Source organism: Centroberyx gerrardi, chromosome 23 (assembly GCF_048128805.1).
Source record: "Centroberyx gerrardi isolate f3 chromosome 23, fCenGer3.hap1.cur.20231027, whole genome shotgun sequence".
Lineage (NCBI taxonomy): Eukaryota > Metazoa > Chordata > Actinopteri > Beryciformes > Berycidae > Centroberyx > Centroberyx gerrardi.
In genome coordinates this window covers 5,471,290-5,489,507 of record NC_136019.1, presented here as the reverse complement: position 1 = coordinate 5,489,507, position 18,218 = coordinate 5,471,290, and the positions used below count along the sequence as shown (strand labels likewise).

General features: G+C 39.7%; 1 protein-coding gene across 2 annotated transcripts in view; it reads right to left on the bottom strand.

Annotated features, from left to right (window-relative positions):
• Nucleotides 1-1,528: 1,528 nt before the first annotated feature.
• Nucleotides 1,529-18,218, bottom strand: part of phka1a (phosphorylase kinase, alpha 1a (muscle)) — a 32,433-nt gene continuing 15,743 nt past the window's right edge. The window contains exons 18-35 of one of the 2 annotated variants that reach the window (XM_078291576.1): nucleotides 17,616-17,812; nucleotides 15,121-15,282; nucleotides 13,919-14,013; nucleotides 13,461-13,606; nucleotides 12,698-12,851; nucleotides 12,105-12,263; nucleotides 11,386-11,515; nucleotides 11,000-11,101; nucleotides 10,358-10,473; nucleotides 9,516-9,560; nucleotides 9,173-9,205; nucleotides 8,637-8,672; nucleotides 8,390-8,425; nucleotides 6,201-6,245; nucleotides 5,853-6,014; nucleotides 5,369-5,422; nucleotides 5,020-5,220; nucleotides 1,529-3,761 (exon numbers count right to left, since the gene is read on the bottom strand). In XM_078291576.1, coding sequence (XP_078147702.1) covers nucleotides 3,588-3,761; nucleotides 5,020-5,220; nucleotides 5,369-5,422; nucleotides 5,853-6,014; nucleotides 6,201-6,245; nucleotides 8,390-8,425; nucleotides 8,637-8,672; nucleotides 9,173-9,205; nucleotides 9,516-9,560; nucleotides 10,358-10,473; nucleotides 11,000-11,101; nucleotides 11,386-11,515; nucleotides 12,105-12,263; nucleotides 12,698-12,851; nucleotides 13,461-13,606; nucleotides 13,919-14,013; nucleotides 15,121-15,282; nucleotides 17,616-17,812 — 2,047 coding nt within the window. In that variant the 3' untranslated portion in view covers nucleotides 1,529-3,587. The remainder of the gene's footprint in view (nucleotides 3,762-5,019; nucleotides 5,221-5,368; nucleotides 5,423-5,852; nucleotides 6,015-6,200; nucleotides 6,246-8,389; nucleotides 8,426-8,636; nucleotides 8,673-9,172; nucleotides 9,206-9,515; nucleotides 9,561-10,357; nucleotides 10,474-10,999; nucleotides 11,102-11,385; nucleotides 11,516-12,104; nucleotides 12,264-12,697; nucleotides 12,852-13,460; nucleotides 13,607-13,918; nucleotides 14,014-15,120; nucleotides 15,283-17,615; nucleotides 17,813-18,218) is intronic. The other variant, XM_078291575.1, reaches the window with a different exon arrangement.

The following is an 18,218-nucleotide window of genomic DNA, read 5'->3' as shown; positions in this document are numbered from 1 at the left end:
CAGTCCATTTCAAGGATGTGATGCAGGAAACACTCATATTCTGTCATGTGTCTGGGATGCTTTTCTAAATGCAAAATATCTTGGTACAAATACTCTTCCTCTCTTTCCCAACAAACATTTTTGAAATTGAATCATGTTGATACGACGGCCTGCACCAACTGTGAAAATCCAAGTAAATATATCGCCAAAATTAAACGCCTGTAGTCGTCCCTCGCTGTGAAATCGTGACCTAAATATCTTTCTCACATCAAAACATATTCCCAAACTGCAACATACAGCAAATAGAATAAATATAACATATTTCAGATAACAGATTTATAATAGATAAAACAATGTATTTTAGATTTACAGCACAGTTTAGCAAAAAGTGTCTATTTGTTTATGTGAATTTGTCCTTTCAAAACCTTTAAACAATGACAATAGATGTTATGAGGGAAATAGTGAATACGGTATATTATTTGGGATGTGTGGGATATTCTCCTCCATCAACAGCACCAGGTAGTCAGATGAATACAAGAGAATAGAATACAATAAAGTGCAGCTCTCGCCATAAAACAATGAATATATATGCAACTAAAGCTGTTTAAATGTCACTAGAATCTCAACCTTTATCAAATTGTTGTAAAAACTCTTTCTCCCTGCAGAAGATGAAAAGGTAGAAAATTGTGAGAATATTGTAGATGGCACCAGTTTGGCCCCATGTTGCTTTACAGTATCTTGATCCTGGACTTAATCTGTGAGCATGTAGCGCCACCTACTGGACTTTATGTCTTATTGGGAGAAAAAAGGTTTAATTTGTTAATCTTAACCCTCTGCTTTGTTTGGATAGTGACACTGAAGATACATTTTGTACTCTGAAATCTGCCCGCTTTACCCATACCTTTTTATACTGACAGAATAGTATGTTTTATGCGTGTTAAAAGGCTCTACATCTGTATTTTGAGTCACGATGGGTTAATAAAGTTTCAAAGGACAAGTGAAACACAAGGACAAGAAAGAATATAGTCAAAAATTAGATGGATGAATAAGTTGGTGACTGTGTCAAGCTTATAATAAGATTTCCAGCTTATTTTGAAGAAAAATAAAATCCAGCTGATAGTGTAAACTAGGGATGCACCGATACCGATACTGGTATCGGTATCGGTGCCGATACCAGGCTAAAATGGAATATCGGTATCGGAGATTTTACCCAAGACTAAAATCTGATACCGAAAGCCATGAGTAACATGTAAGAAATAAAAGCAAACTCTCTTGATTTTATGCATTTGTGGCACATAGAAGCCTGTATTTCTCAAACAGAGGGAAAAACAAGGATTTTATCTCAATAATTTTGTCCATTGACCCCAAACTAAGGAAGTAAGCCTGCACTGTTCAGTAAAAGTAATGGATCGGATCGGTACTCGGTATCGGCCGATACTTAAACTTTCATACTCGTAATCGGCATCGGCATTGAAAAAGTGGCATCGGTGCATCCCTAGTGTAAACTGACTTTGTGCTCAAATAGTCGACTGAATAACAAACGCTCAAAAACAATTATAGATCTTCTCTCTTTTATTACAGAATTAGTTCCAACAGCAAAAACAACCACTTTGCTCACTGGATGCTGCCAGTAAGTAACAGAGGAATCACTCTTTCACATGACTGTACTTTGTTCACAGGAGTGTGGCGCTCACATCTTCAAACATCACAAAACACTACCGGCTGCTTCTGTTACATGAAACCAAACAACACATTTCACACCAGGAAAAACACAACCACCTACATTCTTGAATTATGCCAGAATTACATTCTATTTGTTCCCTGTATTTTCTATTTTTCCCCACTATGTAGACAGTGTATTAGCATATCATTAAAACACGCGTACAGCAAACAGTTACAGGTGAAATGTGTCCAAAAAAACAAAACAAAACCCAGAAGATGTGAGCAACTGCAGACATGACGGCAAGTTCAAGAGTCTTACTGTAAATATAATAAACAACCAAAACACAGTTACAGTCCAGCACATGGCAGCAATAACAGTAAATTAAGGCATTTCCCTTCTGAAGAAGTTGAAAATCCAAACTGCACATATTTAATTGATTTGTTAATGAGTGAAATTTGTGCAATTAATCACTGCGTGGCATTCAGCAGCAATAACTGTGATAACTATTTGCCATCGCATGCTCAAAAAACCTAAATATCCCCAAAATTAACATAATAAAAGTGAAGTCTTATGTACAAAAAAATATATTTTTAATTACTACTCAACTTCTAAGTGTGCTATTTTTGCATAGTCAGAAGTAAAACAGCATTTCTGAAGTCACACACAAAAAAAACATGCTTTTACACTGCTGAGTGCAAATGTGAAGGCATTCGAGGTTAAAAAAAATCTCCCAAACTGAACTGTGCTCTCTGTAAGACACATTTAATATCTCACACAATTCCTTAATCATCATGAAAGAATTATAACTATAAATAATAGATCATAATTATGATCTAATTATTTAGCTTTACTTTATACATCGTACAGCATTTAGAACTGGAGGTATAGTGACATGAGACTATAGCGGGTAAGTGATTTTATTCAGCTCGATGAAGCAGCATATCTGTGGTAATAAATTAGCATAAATTAGTGACATTAGTTTTGATTTGTTATTCATTACTTTCTGGTCAAGCTGTGAAGTCGACAGCTGTTCTGTCTGTGAGAACAAACGTTTGCATGTTTCAGTCTCTAAAGTTACAGATGAACAGAAGACTATTAAGATTCGGCTGAGGGTGAAAACTGTGTGTGTGTGTGTGTGTGTGTGTGTGTGTGTCATTGCTCTATCACAGTGTTATATGTATTCCTAAGTGTTGAAATACTAGTTTTTAAATCAGCTTCAGAAGTGTATTGTTCAAAATTCAAAAGCTGTAACTCCTTTCCAGTAAAGAAAAGTTGTTGCATGTGACCTATGAGGAAATGATTGAGGATGAAGGCTTTGTCATCATTACTTTAAGCTACAATATGCACCTTTTCCCCCTTGAGGCTTGTTAGTCCCGCCCTCCTCCCTCTCAGTTGATGAAGAGGAAGAGGGAGAGAAAGACTCAAGGGAATCTGCAATAAAATAATGCTGATATTCACCCGTTTTTTAATGGGCTGTTGTCTGCAGCACGTTTACCTTTGCTGCACTTTCTTTTCTTACTGCTTTCCACCATTGTTGTTTTTGCAAACCACAGGCCACGCCCACAGCAAACGGTCCACGCCCCCAAAACGTCCCAAACATCATTGAAAAGCAAATTTTAAGGTATTAAGGTATGAACACACAGCGTCAGCGACAGAAACAAATTGCTAATGTATCATATATCCTCTTCATTTATTATTTTAAATGTGAAAAAAGTAGCATATTGCAGCTTTAAGGAAGTGCATGCTTCAAAATTCAAAAGCTGTAACTCTTTTCTGTTCTTGTACGCTCTGTTTTTGTTCCTGACCTATGAGGAAATGACTGATGATGAATAGGCTCCGTCGATATTTAAGTTGTAAGTTGTAAGTTCGGACTGGCATTTTCAGCAGAGTGAAGTGAAAGTGCTGTGACCCCTGACCTGGTGGCGGTGCGTCCGTCTGCGTCTTCTCACTGCAGGGCGCAGGAGCCGCTGGGCAGGAAGTCCTGGACGTACACCGCCACCGCCTTGGTGAGGTAGGTCATGCTGCCGAAGCGTCCGCTGGGGGCGCTGTCGTACAGCAGCCGGCACACCGCCGTGGACGGGTCCCGCTCCAGGATGTGCTCCTCCGCTCCCAGGTCCTTCTGTAGGGGGGGGATGGGGGGGGGGGGGACAGGGGGATGGGTGAGAGGAGAGGAGGAGGAGAGGATGAGGACAGACGGAGAGGGAGAAGAAGGGAATCCTCTATCTTAGGCGGGGAAAATCCTAACTGTTTTGAAAACGCACTGCATCACACACATAATGGCGGATTTCACCGATTTTTTTTGTCTCTCAGTCATAAAATCTGCTCATACATTTTAGGCAAAGACGGGGATCTCACACACTTTTTGATATAACAGATTATCCTGCTGACACAGGAACTTGCGTGAATCAACATGCAATAGTATCCACTGAAAACAAACAACAACAAAAAAAAACACAAAAAGAGAATTTGGGTAAAGCCGCTCGAGAGACACGATCGGTACGCTCCATCAGAAAAAAAGATGTTAGCTATACTAGTAACTTACATTCACTGTAGGACAGGAGTTACTAAAGTTTTTCATTTGAAGGACTTTAAATAGATATGCATTATCAATAATACAACTTTTTAATGTAACACTTCCATCATATATCGCTCTCATTGGCTGCTGGCGGTCTAATCTCTGATCCTGACTAGGGCTGAACAATTAATCGAAATTTTATCGAAATCGCAATATGGCCTACTGCAATTTTCAAATCGCAGGAGGCGCAATATTTATTGAAGGTGAAATGTGTGTCAAAATACCATTTTAAATTAAATATTGTCTTGCTGCAGAGATGTCCTGGCCTACACATCATATTCTACAGACTTAAGAAAACATCTTTGTTTGGTACAGATCCCCGCAAAAATCACACCATAATCATTTTTATGTTTTTCAATGAAAATGAGAATAATGATGTAAAAATTATCATTCCCTCTAATATCGCAAATCACATCGCAATTGCAATATCAGTCAAAATAATCGCAATTAGATATTTTTTCAAAATCGTTCAGCCCTAATCCCGACACTCTACAGGATTTCTTCAGATGACTTGGAAGTCCTTAATCTCTGACTTAATGTTTCCTACCAGCACATGAACGCAACAGCTAAAAAATGAAAACCGTCAAAGAGCAGAAATCACAGATCTGGATTATGACCAAAATCTAATCAACTTGATCTTTGGGCCAAAGACCTATCTGTCCACCACATTTCAGCCAAGTCTGTTTGCAACATTTTGAGATATCTAACAGACAGACGGGTGAAAACTTTTGACGGCGGAGGTAATCCGGTATTCTCGACCTTAACAACAACGCGCGTGTCCGTCTGTTTATCTGCTGCTAACCTGATCCTTGTAGAACATGTCGTTGGCGAGGTGCACGATCTTCTCCACGTGGATGATGGACCCGATGCTCTGGATCTCCACGTCGGCCAGCATGGTGAGAACCAAGATGGCCTCCACCAGCAGCTGCCTGTACTCGGGCTGGGGGACGCGGTTCAGCACCGTCTCCACGTGGACGGAGAACTTGATCTCTCCGGGGGTCATCTGGACGGGATACGAAGAATAAAGACGGGATGGAGGAGGAAAAGAGAGGAGAGATAGAAAGAGAGTAGATTTGTCTGTCAGCTTGGCACAGATTTGTTTCCTAATTCTGTGTGAAGGTCTGCAGACGTCAATAAAGTGGATCCCTCACCTCTCTGGTGGTTGAGGAAGGCAGGACAAACCCCTCTATGGAGAGACCGTGACACTGCAAGGAAACAGATTTGTATAGTCAAAAGTTTATGTGCTTCACTGATATTACTGATATTATTTTTACATTTATTTTAAAGACTCAACATCAACTTAATTTCAATTTACATAAAACTTAATTTTTTTAAATTAGACACATAGATTCCTGAAGAGTTCAACTTATACATTAAAAATAAACTTTCTACAACTTTTATGTGTGTGTGTTGTGTGAAAACCGTTAACCTGACACATCCGAGTGTGTGTGTGTGTGTGTGTGTGTGAGTGTGTGTAAACAGTAAATATCAACAAACTATGAAAATGTGTGAAAAAATCTAAACTTAATAAATGGAATTGAAAACCTAATCAAACTGAAACATCAGACCGTGTGTGTGTGTGTGTGTGTGTGTGTGCGCGCGCGTGTGTGTGTGTGTGTGTGTGTGTGCACTCACCTTCTGCAGTATCTTCCAGACTTTCTGGTAGAAGCCGACAGGGACTCGGTTCAGCGCTCCGTCCAGGCGCCTCCTGCGCAGCCATTGGCCGTGTCTGGTATCCTTGGCAACCGGACCGCTCTCCGGAATGTCCAGAGATTCTATGGACGGAAGCCTGTACCTCTGGACAGACAGGGTCACACACACACACACACACACACACTGTAAAATGCAGTGTAGAGGCTGCTAGAGGCTGACAGTCTTCTTAGCGATGGTCTTGTTTGTTTATGGTAATTATACTAATGTCTCAAAATGAATGTAATGTCACAAATATATTACAAATATCTATTATTAGTCAAAGATCCTTACCCCAGATTCAATGTTTTCTATGTCCAGTGAATGAGTTGTTAGGCTCTGAGAGGCAGAAAAAGAAAAACAGAGGAAAGAAAGACAGAATAGGGGAGTAGAGATAAAGAAAGACATAAAAAATTAACTGAAAGAGACAACAGATTTAATCCCAACGACGACCAAATAGAAATTACCAGGTACCTTTGTGAAAAAAAACAAAACAAAGCCAGTTGAGTCAAATCGAGGAATCTACTCACTTCTTGACAAATTAACTCTTTGATTAACTTTCTGTTGTGAGACAAGAAGTTTGGTAGGAATTTCCTCTCCAGAGTTTCCAATATTTAATTCACCATATAGCTTAAAAATCATGTCAAAAAGTGCTGCAGTGCACTAAAAACTCAACACAGAGGTGGAACAGACACCAAACTTCCCGTCATACAACCTGTCAGTTAACCAAAGAGCTGATTGGCCAAACGGCTGCAGTTTACATTTTAAGGATTATGAAACTAAACTGACTGATGAAGCTTTAGCTCCCGTCTCTCAGTCATTTCCATTAGTCCCCATGTACTGTAATCACAATTATTAATGATGATTATAAGTCTTAATAACTTTACTGCACTTTTGGAATCTTACATCAACATCTTGGCAATTTTCAAATGTTCTATACACACTAAATTAAGTTTTAATATTGCCGATATACCAGTGATTTATGATTATTAACTGTGGAAACTAAAAAAATAACAATATAGAATTAGAAAAAATTAATTGTGCCGCCCCACTAGACTGGTCTGAAAATGACCAGCCACAAGCGAGCAGAGAGGTAAAATTTCAGTCTACTCCATAATAAATATACTGTTTGTGTGAATTACATCCAATGAATTAACACCCAGAGAAGCAGGTTTAAATGTCATCATCATCACCTTACGTGGCCTCGTCAGACAGTAATCAAGCTGAAACAGAAACAAAATCCACTCTGCGTTACAAAGACTTTTCATTTACTACCGATAAACTCTGTTCACATCAAAATCAGATCAAGGATATTCGCTGATCACAGCGACTCATGATGTTTACATGAGGGAGTGTGGAGGTTTTCTGGTGAAGTGGCACCAGTTAACAACATTATTCCCTATTTATTATAGCACCTTTCCACTATAATTAACACCTGTTATTGTCCTGCAATGTGCATTAAATGCTTCATGGTCATGGGGACCAAGCTGAACTACTGAGATAACATTGTAAAATATAAAAAAAAAATGTACTGATGACAATGGGAAAAATCAATCAGTTTTTCTCAATTCCTTCAGCATCGACCTTTTGGAGATACAAAATGTAACCAGGAAGCTGTTATCCACAATAACAGTCATTAAAGATACTAAATATTTCGCAGGTTTTGTGTTACCAAGCCGACAAAACTCAATTACACAGCACACAGAATTTCCTCCAATAATTAAGGCAATTTTTTCACGTGCAACTGAGCACAACCAACCGCCAATTCAGTTGATTTCCATCTGATTGATCACATCCAAGTTACATGACCCATTCCATTTTATCAGCATTCTCATCATCATCATCATCATCATCACTACCTTAGTCGGGTCTGTCAAAGACAACCTGTGCTCCATCTACAACAGAAGAAAACACCCATACTATTATTAAATTGTCACTTTTGAAAAAGAAGATATCGTCCTTTTGTTACCAGGTATCCAGTTAATTTCCACCACAGTTGTTTTTTTTTCTTTGTTTCGTTTTCTACCACATTAAGCATCCAGTTCCTCTCCGTTGTCTATGATTGTTCACAAATTATCAGCATTTTTGCATTAACTAAGTGATTTAACACCTCATACAATTCATTAACATCATCATTACCACCTTCATTGGATCGATCAAAGACAACCTGCATTTTCTCTGTAACAAAAATCACACTGAACAGGCTATTAATACTCTTTTGACGATCACTTACCAAATATCCAATTCAATCCAAACACTACTCACTTCAATCTGATTGGTCACAAACTGAGAAATAATTCATGCAATATCAACTGATACCAGACTCAGATGAATTAACACCAACAGGTATCGATGTTTCCAGTTATATTAACAAATTCATCAGATCATAAAAACCTTTTCAATTAGCTAGGTGAATTAACATCTGACACCAAGTCTATTTGTCTATTTGTCATCATCAGCATCATATTATTCATCATCATCACCTTAATCGGGTCGGTCAAAGACAACCTGTGTTCCATCTGTGAAAAATATCACATTGAGTTACAATTTTGTCAATTTGTTACCAGCTATCCGGTTTTAATTTTCACTAAAATCAGGTGTCTGTTTCATTTTAGTTGTCACAACAATCAACATCCTATCTCATTTTTCTCTCACTGCTGACAGATCAATATTTTTCCAAAAGCCAAGTGAAAAACAATACAATTCATACATTTTCATCATCATCATCACCTTGATCGGGTCTGTCAAAGACATCCTGCGATCGATCTGCAGTAAAAAAACAACAACACTGAATTGCAAAGATTAAATACTAACCTATGCTCTTTAATCACGGATAAAAACACCAGTTATATTACAACTGAATAAATTTAATTCTATTTTTACTACAACCAGCTTCCAGTCTCCTCACATTTAACTGGTTAGATTACAGGTGATGTTTACATGCAAGGTGAATTAACAGATAGACAACTCTCATTTCCATTAACAACTCAAACTCATATTTCCATTACTGTGATCAACATCACCAGCCATCAATAAATAAATAAACAAATTTCATCCAATTTTTACCACAACCAGCCAACAGCCTCCAATTTCCTTCCTTATAGGTGATTTGATTGCAGCAAAGCCATTGAGATATTAATAGATATTAATACTCCTCCTCCTCCTCAGCTTCACCACTATCAAGTGTCCAGTTTCAATTACCAAACCATTTTTTCCATTAGCCAGGTGAATTAACACCAAATACAATTTAACATCCTCATCATCACCATTGGATCTGTCAGAGACAACCTGTGCTCCATCTGCAACAATGACAAAAAAACAAACTGTGTTACTGCATCACCTTTCTCTCTTATTCGACTGGCAAAATCACCAGTTAGGTTATATTATTATCCAATACATGTCATTCATTTTATTTACTACAACCAGCTAATTTTGATGATTAGACTGGTGATGTTTACATGGAAGGTGAATTAACATCTACAGTATATTCTGTATTTCTACGTATGTGATCAGCATCATCACAGATCAACCGCTGATGACTTTTATAATTAGCAAAGATAGAAAATGAATAATAATACTGTGATAGTCAATATTGCTCCATGTCATCACCATCATCACCTTAAATGGATCCGTCAAAGACAACCTGTGCTCCATCTGCAACGGAAAAACCAAGTTACAGCTGATGCTAAACTAGCCTCCGTTTACCGGATGATTCCTTACAAGTGATGTCTGCATGCAACATGAATTTCAAATCATGTGACCAACTTCACCAATTAGATCCCCCTATTGATAACTTAAACTAAATTATCACATTTTTACCACAGCCGGCCCGACTGTTCACCAAACCAATATGATATTTGAATTCAAGGGGAATTAACTCCTATAGAAAACCCATAGCATTATTCACATGAGATCACAGATAATCAGTGTGATCATCAGTCAACCCACTGGATCGGATCATCCTCTCATTGATCACTTGCACAAATTACAACATCATCAACTGAGATATTTACTATCTCTGCCCCTCAGTTCAGCCACAATCATGTCTCCAGTTTCAATTAATTTTCCCAACAACTATTTTCCGTCAAAGACAATCTGTGTTCCAGCTGCAAAACAGTCAGTTGACAAAAGGTGTGAGATATGTGATTCACATCCTCTTCCTCCTCCTCCTCCTCCTCCTCATTATCATCATCACCATCACAATCTTCACATTACTCGGGTGACAACCTGTCTCCCAGCTACAATATTAACAGCACTTAGAGTGACGCATTTAGCACATACTGGACTCACCATTAATTTTCCCCATCCTGTTGCTTTATAGCTTTTACACACAAACACTTAAGTCTCATCAAATTATTCCCACCCATACATAGTCTCTCTCCCTCTCTCTCTTTCTCTCTCTCTCTCACACACACACACACACACACACACACATACACACAAGCTCCTACCATCTTCATGTCGCTCTTCAGCTTGCTGATGCCGGCTCTCTCGCTCTTGGTGGCGCCCACGTTGCCCAGGTGATGGATGGAGATGGCGGGACTGACGCCGGTGTCCATCTCACGCACTAAAGAGGGAAAAATATACAGAACACCCCCATGAACACACACACACACACACACACACACACACACACAGGTATATGCAGGACCAGAGACAACACCTGGCACCATGGCATTTTTTAAAAGATTTATAATTAAAAGGTTTTGATTTAAACTTGGTTCAAATAGGCCAATGAGAATATATGCGTGGAATCTTAAGCCAATGTTAAAGAGCAACTAAACCCCAAACCCAAATCTGTGTAAAGCCTGACATCTAATGGTAAAAAGCATGCTACTGAAATTGCCATCTGCTATTGGCTGATCTTTGGTGCTTACCATATAAACAAAGCAAAATCAGAGGAATGAAAAGGAGAAATATGATGAGACGACTACCTACTTATTTCAGAAAAAGCCAGCGACAGAGACAACAGAGGGTACAGGAAGCGTGCAGAAGAGACAAGAGTGTGATTGGCTGCACTGTGCGAGATAAAGGATGTGATTGGTTGTTAAGTGAGAGACACATGAGACAGAGCGTGTGATTGGTTGACTGACTGCTGCGCTGCACTCCAAACTCCTTCCCACTGAGGATGTGGTGGAGGAGGTTCTTCAGTTCGGACGGACTGAGACTCATCAGACTCTCTGTGGCCTCCTCTCCTACAAACACACACACACACACACACACACACACACACACAGATAAGTGACTGTGCCAATTCAATAGCCTCAATATGTAGTATGACAAACCTCCCTCCTCTACTGATCACCTTGATTGTTTTGTTTGTTTTGATGTGAGATGTTGCAATAAACGTGCACATATTATTGACTTTTTTTATATGGTTTCTTAACATAACAACAAGACTGAAATCCTCAAATATTTTCCTTTTCTACACTCTTCCTTCATTGCATCCATTCCTCCCTCCCTCCTTCCTTTTCCTCACCTGAGCAGTTGAGTGACTGGGCCAGTTCGGTGGCCATGACCTGGATGATGAGACCGATACGCAGCCTGAACATCTCACTGAACAGGCTGGGCTGAGTCCTTATGCTCATCGCCAGGAACACCATGATCTCCTGATGGAGGGAGGGAGGGAGGGAGGAGAAGGAGGATAGAAGGATGAAAATCAAGACAGGTGATTCACTGAACAAGATGGGCTGAATCCACAATCCACATGTGCAAATTAGGGTTCTACCGCTATGGGTTTTTGAAGGCTGACACTGTTACTGATAATGTATTGAAGCTGTTGATTGCTGATATTTTGTGCAGATATTCATTATCTATAATTTTGACGATTTTCATTATCTATAATTTTGACGATTTTCATTATCTATAATTTTGACGATTTTCATGCCAAGAGACGGAGAGAAGAGAGAGAGAAACAAACTGACTTTGACAAAGAAAGACTCCAGATGACTTAGTTGCTAATTCATCTGCAAGTAAAGCACTGTATGAGCATTCTAGGTGAGGATTGTGTGTTTGTGTGACTATGTGTGTGTGTGTGCATGTGTTTAGTATGTATAAGAAAATAGTTCACACCATGCATTAAAATCCCAGTTTGTTAACAGCTGTTCGGTTGTTTGTTTCTGAGTATACTTGAGGACTCGGATGCGTGTGCTGTCTCTAACTCTTGGGCAGATGTGTGTAGCAGAGAATATAATCCACCTGAGTGAGTATAGCCACAGTCATGTTGCTCTCGCTGGCTTCGTCTATGAGTGCAGCCAGCTGGTCAGGAGGAATGGGAGCGGTGATGGTTTTTTCTCTGGGCTCAGGAGGAAGACCCACTGTCAGGTGCTTCTGGTGCGCCAGCAAATCAGAGCAGGCCTACGGAGAGACGACAACCAATGAGAAGAGGTCTGGAAATATAAGATGTGAGCCAAAAATGTACAAGCTCAAACCTCTGCCAATGCTAAACAATTCTCCAACTTGCTGTTCACCCAAAGACATCATTCTTATCCCTTAAACTTTAAGTTGATTTCTTGACTCGGCAAACATTTAGAATCAAGTCTCTATCTCTGTTACTTTCATACTTATGGCAACAAGGCCGATTGGTCAACCAAATTTCATAGAAACCCATTCATATGATTTTGAGATATCCTGCTGATAGACAGACTAACGGGTGAAAACACAACCTCCTTGGCAGAGGTGCAAACAACCAATTAGTAATTTGAAATAAATTGAAGGATATCTTGTTCGTACTTGTATGTATTCATACATGTGTACATGTCTGTGTGTGTGTGTGTGTGTGTTCCACGTACCCAGTCCAGCTCCTCCACCTTCTTCCTCAGCATACCGGAGGTCATCCTGATCAGTCCCCAGTGTTTGAGTTCGCCTGCCTTCTCATAAAGCCCAGTCAACAGTGAACGCACCGTGGAGCCTTTACCATGCAGACGAGTGTCCCAGTCCATTCCCCTGGATTAGGGAGAAACACACACACACACACACGCACACACACACACACACACACACACACACACACACACACACACACACACACACACACACACACACACACACACACACACACACACACACGGTCTCATGAGGACTGCATAGTCAAGGTAGGCAGATGAAGGTTTTATTTCTTGCTCTGCAATAGTAGCTTTTAAACTTGGTGTTTTGGTTCTCCTTCACAGTTTCTTGATCAATTTCCTGACAAGCAAAAGTTTTACCAATTTTTTGGCCCCACACTTCCAGTCTACTTAGGCAGTACATTTCAAAATTTAGACACTGTGCATTACTTTCTCTAAAAGTAGACAGTTCTCTGATGTCTAGGCTAGTTTTATATCCTTTTCAGCATAATATAACAATGTACCTCAGGGTTCCATCCTGGGTCCCATTTTGTTCTCTAGGTATAAGCTGCCACATGTTCATATAATTTGTAGACATAATATTCCTTTTCATTGCTAGACTACTGTTGATGCAGTTCAGACCACCTCTCTTGTCACTCTCCATCTGCTATGTATTGTAAACAATTAACAAGATACAACCAGCCAGCCAACAAAGCATTACAAATCTCACTTGTCCTTGAAGAGGATGTAGAGTATATCAGCCTGGTCTTGGAGACTTTGTGTGTCTTTTAGTAGCTGGACCAAAGCATTGTAGTCTATAGCCCCACTGGCATCTCTGGGAATACTGCTCTCTGTTGTTACCATCACTGCAGGAGCCTGGAGGAGAGAGAGAGGTGGAGGGAGGGAGGGAGGGAGGGAGAGACAGATGGAAAGAGAAAGAGAGAGAGAGTTAGAGCACTGCACGCGTTCACACGTTATTGGCATCTGAAGGATCCTAATGAAGTAGATAGATGGATGGATAGATAGATGGATGGATGGAAGGATGGATTAGATGGATGAAGAAAGGGAGAGAACAAGGAAAGAAAAGGGAATGTAGTAGTAGAGGAGGAGAATAAATGAACAGAAGAAAAACACTGAAGTAGATCAAGATTCAAAGATGCACACACACACACACACACACACACACACCTGGCTGTCCTGTGGTGCAGAGGAGTCTGAGAAGTTGAGGTTGAGGGAGGGCTGAGGAGAGCGAAACAACTTGTTTGGGAGGTACATGTTGACATCTGGACAAAGACAGAGAGAGTAAAAGAGAGAGAAAGAACAAGAACTCTGGTATCAATTTCTCACTGTATTCCCATCAATTCACCTTCTTGTCTGCTTTCATTGCCTCTACCTCTCCGTTTTGGGATTTGAAGCTGTTCATCCTCCGATGGTTTGAAATCCAATCCCATCCTCGCTCCTCTCCTCCATGCCTCTCCTGAGTCCCTAATGCGCCCTTTCTCCATCTCCTTCCCTCCCTCTCCCACATTTTTTCTTCCCTACCCCATCTTGCCCCTTCTTCTCTCATTCGCTCCCTTGTCCCGTCTCTTCGTCCCGTCCTCCCTCCATTTCCATTCCCTCCCATGCCCTTTCCAGCCCTCCTTCCCACCCCAGTCTCTCCCTCCCGTGATCATCTGCTTTATCTCACTGAGAGATTTAGCATTGGCATACATAAGTAACATACACGTTTAACATAAACACACATTTAAAAAGGTGCTACATGTAACATTTTAGGAAGAGGGCGCTGTTCTTCCAGAGCAAACGGAGCTAAAGCTTTCAGAGTTTCTGACCACAGCGGATGGCGGAAGGGGTGAAAGGCTGATGGAAAAATCACTTCCAACAAGTTTATCCTCTAAAGACAAAGAGAAAACCTTTGACCGAAAAAGCAATAAGTATCTCAAAGACGTATCTCCAAAGTAGAGCTGCAACGATTAATCGATTAGTTGTCAACTATTAAATTAATCGCCAACTATTTTGATAATCGATTAATCGGGTTAGTAGTAATTTTTTAAGAAAAAAAGTAAAAATTCTCTGATTCCAGCTTCTTAAATGTGAATATTTTCTGGTTTCTTTACTCCTGTATGACAGTAAACTGAATATCTTTGGGTTGTGGACAAAACAAGACATTTGAGGACGTCATCTTGGGCTTTGGGAAACACTGATCGACATTTTTCACCATTTTCTGACATTTTATAGACCAAACAACTAATCGATTAATCGAGAAAATAATCGACAGATTAATCAACAATGAAAATAATCGTTAGTTGCAGCCCTACTCCAAAGTAGCAAAACCGAACACTTGAGTATCCCCAATAATACTGGAACAACGAAGTGTTTCTGAATCCACTCACTGTGAACGTTGAGGTCCTGAGCCTTGTTCTTCAGAGAGACCATCTCCCTGGTTTTGGTGGCAGCGGCCCTGAACTTCCCCAGCCCCCCCGCCTGCGGCTTGGCTTTCTTGGGGGCAGCGTGGGCCAACAGGTGGTCCAGGTACTGGGCGAGGTCGTCGGCCTCTGGAGAGGCGGACAGAGGGAGGGAGGGAGGGATTGTGAAGAAAGAGAACGGGAAAGAGATGGAAAGAGATGGAAAGAGAACAGAAAGATGAGGAAGGAGGAAGAAATAGGGAGGGGGTGAGGAAGGAGAGAGAGAAACAGAGACAGCAGAAAAAAGAGAACAGGTTTATCAATTTTACAATCTGATTTTCAAACTTCGTAATGCTATATCATGAGGTTCTACTCAGCTTCATTCAGAGTATCCACAGGTCCTCAAAAAGTCAAAAAACCCTAACCCTTGAACTAATTTATCTAAATTTAAGGACTTATAGAGTATTGAAATGATTAGAAGTGTTATTATTCACCATGTTATGCAGTTCTATTTTCAATTAAGCTTAATTTTAGTGCAACTATAAAATTAGACAGTCTATTAGGCAGTAAATTAGGCAGGTTCTCTACACTCGGTGATCTCAGTCAAGGCAGAGTTTAAAAGTAAAGCAAATGCCGTGAATTGTGCTCCAAAAGATGTGAATGAGTCCCTAAACATTTAATTTCCCTGTGTCCTTTTTCTTATTGTGCTCATTTATAGTTTCAGAACTTTCATTAGCCATGTTCAATCTTTTCGCCAGCTTTTTGAATCTTTATTCCGCCTGTTAAATTGGCCTGAAATCCAATTTTGAGTAGTGTTTAAAAGGTCTTAAAAGTCTTTAATTGGTCTTTCTGAATGCAATGCTTTCTCATTCACAATCAAAACACTTGCAAAATATTGATATCAGGATAATCTGGAGATGCTGATGCTCACACATGCATTCAATGACACACACATTTTTAAAACCCTGTATGTACATTAAATTCAGCCTGCCATGCATATAAGGCATTTTACTATGAAAGTCAGTTTTGTCATCAATCCATGCCAATCAATGCATTATCCAATGCAAAAATCTACAATAAATTTTAAATGCAACCTGAATGAAGATGCATCATTCATCTTTTATACCGCTTTAAGAAAAGCTTCTAGCATTAAACCTTCAAGGGACCAACAGAGTTAAAGCAAGGTAGAGAGAGGATGGGGAGGGGGTCAAAGGTCAGTGATGATGTGACAGGAGGAAAAAGCAGGAGGTGGTGATTGATGAGATTCTGTGATGGGCTACTTAGTTTCTGCTTAGGTTTACAGTGAGATCATTGAACAGTTAGAAATATTACAAGATGAAAAGTTTTTTGGGGGTTTTAAAAAGGTTTCAGGTCTGTCAAATTAACTAACAAGGGGAAATGTTACGGGATGGGAAAGATGATGTAAGGTAAAATTAATTTAACCCTTCAAAACTCCAAACTGGCTGAACTTAATTTCCCCTTGAGTAGCTTCAACGTTGAGATAAACAACTTTATCTGCCTTGTGTCCTCTATCCTCCTATGTATCCCAGCATGCCGTGCACACATGGTTACTTGCTTGTCACGGTCATTGCCGCTGTCGGGGTCAAATGGGGCCACCAACACGACTAAAATGTGTGCGGCGTTGGTATCAGAAGCTGCTTTGGATTAAAACACCTGCATAATGGCATATGTTAATAAGGTTAGCACATATGCATGATGAGATATTTGTTATCTTGAAGGAATCTCACGCTCTAGGTGTGAGCAAAGCCTGGATATCTTAATTGTGTTATAAATGTTAGGACTAGTAAAAATCTCCAGTGGAGTTTAATAATGTAATGTTTCCTCAGTTGGAGGAGAAACAACAGATTTTGTCATCTAAATGTATATTAAAATGAAATGTCAACTTACAACAATTTTTCAAAGACTTATGTTGATTTACAATATTTAGGAACTATGACAAATGTATGAGAAAGGTAAAAGCTGCATAGTTCCAAACAAAAAACAGTAAACTCTGGCTATACAAGTGTCTTTACCTTAAAAATGACATGACATGAGAAACAAATGCTAAGACTGCAAAACATGTCCATCTGGACAAGTAATTTAATCTCTACTGGGTCTAAAATCATATTTTTCATCATCAAACAAATGAAAACTGCCATCGAGTGAAATCATTTGACTTGTTTCCTCTGCAGTTTCACTTGTTTTTAAGAATTTTCTTAAGGTGTCACTCAAATCAAGAAAATTCTTAGAACAAGTTGAAGTGCAGTGGAAACCAGAGAAATTAACCTCATGAACATTAACATCAGCGGATTATTTCACTTTTTTTTTTTTTTTTTACTCAATTTTGACTCAATTCAAGCTTAAATGATTGTTGAGATGGACATGTTTGCAGTCTATGAAAGTCTACATACACTAGGAATGGTCATACCAACCATTCCTACCCCTCCATCATCCCTCCATCCGTCCCTCCGTCTCCTCCTTACCATCATCATGGCGTAACTCATGCACGATGCCCTGGGTAAAGCATCCATCGCCGTCACCCTCACCACCATCATCATCATCATCATGATCATACTCTTCGTCGTGGCGGCCCGTGCTGCTGGAACCCTTACCGTCCAGGAAGCTGAGGTGAGCGAAACAGGAAGTGGTCATGAACTCCGACAGCTTCCCCGTCTGGATCCTGGAGAGGAAGAAGAAGAAGAAGAAGAAGAAGAAGAAGAAGAAGAAGAAGAAGAAGAAGAAGAAGAAGAAGAAGAGAAAATAACAGAGAGGTTTTTTATAAGAACTTTGGGGGGGTTTTGTCTCATCTACACAGAGTGTGTTCTGTTCCTCATTTCTTTCTGAAGTGTGTTTTTGTTTTGCATATTTTATTATTATATATTACCTATTACATACTTTGCAAATTAACTAAATTGAAACCTTAAACCTTACAAAAGGACCATGAACACAAAGATATTGTAAGGTGAAACAGAAAAGTGTGCAGTCTAGTTCTGCTTTTTTATGTCAATAATTTATTAAATGGCATGATTCACTGATTGATCAACTGAACTGATCAGCTTAGTTAAGCAGAGTTGAGTTGAGTTCAG